Source organism: Neltuma alba, unplaced genomic scaffold (assembly GCF_004799145.2).
Source record: "Neltuma alba isolate B1F8T4 unplaced genomic scaffold, ASM479914v2 tig00012070_pilon, whole genome shotgun sequence".
Classification (NCBI taxonomy): domain Eukaryota; kingdom Viridiplantae; phylum Streptophyta; class Magnoliopsida; order Fabales; family Fabaceae; genus Neltuma; species Neltuma alba.
This window is the reverse complement of record NW_021636631.1, coordinates 126,794-132,304: the sequence shown is the minus strand read 5'-3', so window position 1 is coordinate 132,304 and position 5,511 is coordinate 126,794. Positions and strand designations below refer to the sequence as shown.

The following is a 5,511-nucleotide window of genomic DNA, read 5'->3' as shown; positions in this document are numbered from 1 at the left end:
GGGGGAGGGGGTATTAAGAAAGATGATTATGGTGTTTTAGGAAAAATGTGTCACTTTTTTTATAATTAACTAATTTACCTAACTTCCTTAATCTAATCAAATTAGTTAAATGGGTCTTATATTAAGGACCAGAGGAGTACTAGCATAACCATCGTGAATTAGTTAAAACTGAGTTTCAGATTGATAAAATAACCCTTTCCCAATTATGAAACAAAAATGAAGCATGTTTGGTGGAAGGTGAAATTTCAAAAAGCATTTGTCGTTTTGACTCTCTACTTTCTTCATGCTTATTGCCTGAAAATAGTCGTAGCTCATGTCGTTTATGCAAGAAATGGAATAATTTGAAGAGTATGAAAATAGAACTGTCATAATAAGTATATAAATATTTATTTGCTTACAATAACTTGGAAACCCATAATTTGAATAATGATTCAGAGGATTTGACATGCATTGAGTGGTTTGTTTATTTGGCAAAATCAAAACTTGAGCAGACGCTTGTTATCAAATGGGAATAACCAAAATCCACTAGACAATTATATAATCTGCCTCTATAATTAATTTGTTTGGATTAATTGACTACATATATATCATTATTTATAATATTTGCCACGGAATCTTCCAGATTGATGGTGTCGGTGAGAAGGGCATGGTTGAGCCCTGCTAGTTGCGTTAATATCATTTTTGAGATACTAGATTGGGCTCTGAAGATTGGGCCCATGTTAAAGCCCAAATTGCGGACCAAATGTTCAATTTATTTATTGGGTATGCGGCCCAAAAGATAATGCAATGTTTTTCACAAACTTGTAAACTTTTTATTTACTGGAAGTACTATGTTCTTAATATAAAAATAGCTTAACATTTAATTTAGTTTTAAAGATATCTTAATATATTTATCTCTAATATTTATGTATTTTGCCATCAAGTAATTCTTATAGTGATTGCATATGATAAAGTTACTACTAATAGATAATTCAAACACACATGATTAATAAGGATATTTTAAGAAAGATATATCGATTTACTACAAATAATTAATTTAACTAACTTTCTTAATTTTTTTAAATTAGGTAATTAGTTTTTATATTGAGGACTGGAGGTAGTTTTCTTTTTGTGGTTGGAAAAAACATCATTATTCATATTCAGTTTCAGCTTTAATGAATATATAAATAAATAAAATGAGATTTATAACAAACTTTGCCATTTTATCATTAATAAGTCATAAATTTTTTTTCAAAAGGAAAAAAAATATCCATAAAGTTGTTGTATCCATGAAATTTTAATCTTATGTTTTGTAGTTCAATTTTTTTATTCAGATGGAAATATAAAATAAAATTAACCATAGCGACTTTTCATTTGCCAATTTAAAGAACGATACTTTTAATTGAGCATTAAAAAATTGAAATGGAAACCATTCAAATAAAATGGTTAGTGTTCATGAAGGAAGAAACTAACCCAAATTCTTACAGCTGAGTACACTATCCAGTGATATCTCTGGCCAAAAAAGGAAATAACAAAAAGAACACAATACACAACATACCCTCCCATAAAATTCCCTACACTACTGCATTTATCACCATATGATACACCAATCCATTCTGGAACATGAGACCCAAGACCTTCAAAGCTTCCACAGCTTTCACGGTCGATTATGGCATTTCGACATTCAAGAACTGATCTCAAATTTTGCAGGTAGTTCTCTTCTCTTATCTATGAGGACTAAAGGAGCTCGTCACAGACATGCCACCTCACCTTCCTTCGAAGTGAGCAATCTGAGAGAACAACATAGAATCAACATCGGTCACATCAGATTCTTCAGTTGCCTGAGTACCAGAATGATCTCCTTTCTCGCCACTCTCATTAGGCTGTTGTAACGCAATCGAACTCGCTGTTGTATCTTCTTTTGTATCGATCCTCGAAACAACTTCTTGAAGCTGCAAAGCATACTCCAGGTTCCACAACACATCCCCCATGGTAGGCCTATCCGCCCCATTATCCTCCAGACACTTCTCCGCGGCTTCAACGAACTTGTTCAACGACCCAGAGGCAATGGTTTCGGCAATACGAGGATCGATGATTCTATAGAGCATACCTCTCCGATGTTGCTGTAATGCCCAATCCGCTAAATTCACTTGTTCCCTTGGAAGTGTCGGGTCAAGCACTGGCCTCGCACATAGTGCTTCCATGAGCACAACCCCGAAAGAATAAACATCGGATTTCTCAGTTAATTGCTGGCTTCTGAAGTATTGAGGATCGAGGTATCCAAAACTACCCTTCACTGCTGTACTCACATGGGTTCTCTCTGGGTTTGCCTTGGATAACCCAAAGTCTGCAACTTTAGCTATGAAGTTTTCGTCTAAGAGAATGTTTGTGGTTTTTACGTCTCGGTGAATGATGCTTTGTGCTGCGCCTGTATGGAGATAGTGAAGGCCACGAGCGGAACCTATGCAGATTTCAAGCCTTTGTTTCCATGATAATGGAGGTAGGTTGGAGCCGTAGAGATGAGAACGAAAAGGGCCGTTGGCCATGTATTCGTAGACGAGAATCATCTCTGAGTTTTCATCACAGAATCCCATTAAGGAAACTAAATGTCGGTGTCGGAGTTTAGAGAGCATTTCTATCTCTGTCCTGAACTCATTTATGCCTTGTTCTGAACTTGGGTTTCCTCGTTTTATGGCAACCTTTGTCCCATCTTCTAATGTCCCAAGATAGACTTTTCCGAATCCTCCGACGCCAATCACTGCTTTTTCTTCAAAGTTATTTGTGGCTTTTTGGAGTTCATCGAAAGCAAAGAAACGTCCGATCCCGGTTGGTGTTAAATAACCAGAGTAGCCGCTTTTGCTCTTGCGGGAACCAAATATGCTTGACCTTCTAGAGCTGCTTTTGCTTGAAGCAGAACATAAACTTCCAGGATGGGTGGATTGAATAGGAAGAAGCCATGACGAGAAGCTATCTCTAGCTTCCCATCCACGAGGCCTCGTCTCCATCGGAAACAGATCACGGCAACAAGAAACATCGCAGTCACAGAGAATCCTAACCCAATAACGGCAGCCACTTTCAGAACCATTGTGCGTGAGCTCGGACCCCTGTATTTCCCATCAACAGAGAAAAATCCATCTAAGCTATCAGCTATGTTGCTCATCTTCATCACTTCGAGTCCATTAAGAATCGCATTGGGCATCCCTTGTTGGAGATTCGCGGGACCCACTTGTACCAAAATAGATCCATTTGTAATAGCAGAAGAATTAAGTACGAAGTCCTGGTAAAAAGCAGTGGCTAGAGCTTTGGTTTCAGAGGAAAGATCTAAATTTGCAACACCTATCATCTCGTTTATGTACACATTGAAGTATAATTGGCTAAGGTTTTGGCTTACAATGTCGCAGAAGTGCAATCTTATCAAGTAGGAGAAACTCTGGTCTACGTTCATTCTCCAAGAGAGGTTGAAATTGCCTTGGTTTACTTTGGGATCTTTCATTTCCATAGCTGAAGAATATACAGAGCTAGGGGCGATCAGTGGAGTCACCTCACCTGTTTCTGGGTACTTGATCAGTTTTGTCGAAACAGAGACATTCTGGGACAATTGCGGGAATGCATTATAGGAAGTATCAGTCTCCCATGATCTTAACAAAGTGTCTCGGTTTGGAGGATGGGTAGACCTCCAACATTAACTCTGTAACATACCTGAAGAGCATGGTTAAAAATCCCATGGAAATCTCCTTGCGAGGAAACTAAAGTAGCCGCATCAGGGATAAGAGGGTCAGGGGCGGAGACAACCTCGATACCGTTGATGAAAGCGAGAGACTTTTTCTGGGGGATCAACTTTAAGGAGAATCTGGTGTCGGAGACATTAAGGAGGTACTCTTTGAACACAAAAGAGGTATTATCTTTGACAGAGAAGTCATGCAAGAGAACGATTCGATCAGTTTGGACGGAGAAAACCGCCTGGGTGAGATTATAAGAAGGATGAGGAAGTGGGAAGAAGTAAAGGCGAACCCAAAGTCGACCCATCTTGGAGATATAGAAAGTGTATGTGGATTTATCCGTAAAAATCCTGGCACTATTGAATAAAGGGAGCGAGGTAGGAGGAACCGAGGAGGAAGCATTTATATTGATGGAATCAACTGAAGTTTGGATGTCCTCGTCGGAGGAGAGAAGAGAAGTGGAATCACGATCAGACCTGAAGGTTCTTCCATCTTGGAGAAGGGTCTGCTTCGAGGAGCCACAATCAATCAGATAATTAACAGGGGGCGAGAACAGGCTAGTGATTGAAGCAGCATTGGAAAGGGAAATGAGGAGGAGGAAGACGACGAAGCAGAAGAGGGAAAGAAGATGAAGGGAAGACTGGCCGTGAATTACCACCGCCGATATAAACCCTCCGGCCATACTTCTGTGGGGAAGAAAACCACGGAGGGACGGTGGTGGGGGGATGACGGAGAAACGAGGAAGAGGACTAAGCCATGGAAGAGGAGGAAGAAGGACACGGACATGGATGACAGGTTGGAAGAACAAGAATGGTTGCAGAGGTGGAACATAACAAGAAGGCGGCAAGTCTTCGTAACTCCAATAATGAGTGAGAAAGCATTTACTTTTTCAGAGGGAGGAGTAGTTGATGGAAGTTTTGAGTTTTTTTTTTTTTGGGGGGGGGGGGGAGACTAGGTAAAAATGAGTGGAATGTGGAAGAAGGAGCTAGCTATGCGTTGAGCCCCACAAACATCGTTCAAAGTAGTTTTTTTTTTTTTTTGGGGGTATGGTTCTTTTCCTTTTTCTGATGATTGTTTAACTGTTTCATGATAGTCAGTTGGGACGTTGGTTTGTTTGTTCGCCAAGGAATGTGTATTTTACTATTTTATTCAACAATCCGTTGCAAAGACAATGTGCTTGTCAAGCCCGCTGGCCTGCTTCATAAGGATGCTGGTGATGCTTGGATCTTCCCGTATTTCCCCACATCTTCGCCAAGATCTCATTGGCCGTTGTAGTTGTCAATTTTAACTGTAAATTCGTTTTTTATTTTAATCTTTATAATAATAAAAAAGAATTACAATGAAGTCCTAACAAAATTATAAAAAATTTACAATAACAAGCAAGAAGTTATCATTTCTTATATTGAAACTTATTACTAGCTATCTTATTGTTACTGAGACTTCAGGTCTCATAACGATTATAACACTTCTACTAGTATATATTTGAAGAAAAAAACAGTTATCTTTGATATAAAATAATTAAAAACATATAGAGAATCAAAATTATTTGAGATAGGGAATTTTATATGAATTAAATTGAAAGCATATAATATACTTACAATTATTAAAAGAATAATAAGATTAAGCATAAAGAACGTAGGAATGTCCTGTATGTTTTTTTTTTGGCCACCATGGAGTGTCTTGTAGCAACATGCTCTTCATTATTCTCTCTAAATACATGATAAAAAAATTACTATCGATAATCTTATCTAAATTGTTTGGCAAAGGATACACTCAAGGAGTTAATGAACTGCTAAAATCATAACCACAAGCA

General features: G+C 38.2%; 1 protein-coding gene across 1 annotated transcript; it reads right to left on the bottom strand.

Moving 5' to 3' along the window:
* Nucleotides 1-1,745: 1,745 nt before the first annotated feature.
* LOC114721816 (probable receptor-like protein kinase At5g61350) lies at nucleotides 1,746-4,380 on the bottom strand. Its single transcript, XM_028907684.1, has 3 exons — nucleotides 3,679-4,380; nucleotides 3,212-3,568; nucleotides 1,746-3,083 (listed from the first exon to the last, which is right to left on the bottom strand). The coding sequence occupies exons 1-3, from the start codon at nucleotides 4,378-4,380 to the stop codon at nucleotides 1,746-1,748; spliced, it is 2,397 nt and encodes a 798-aa protein (XP_028763517.1).
* Between the last annotated feature and the right edge of the window lie 1,131 nt (nucleotides 4,381-5,511).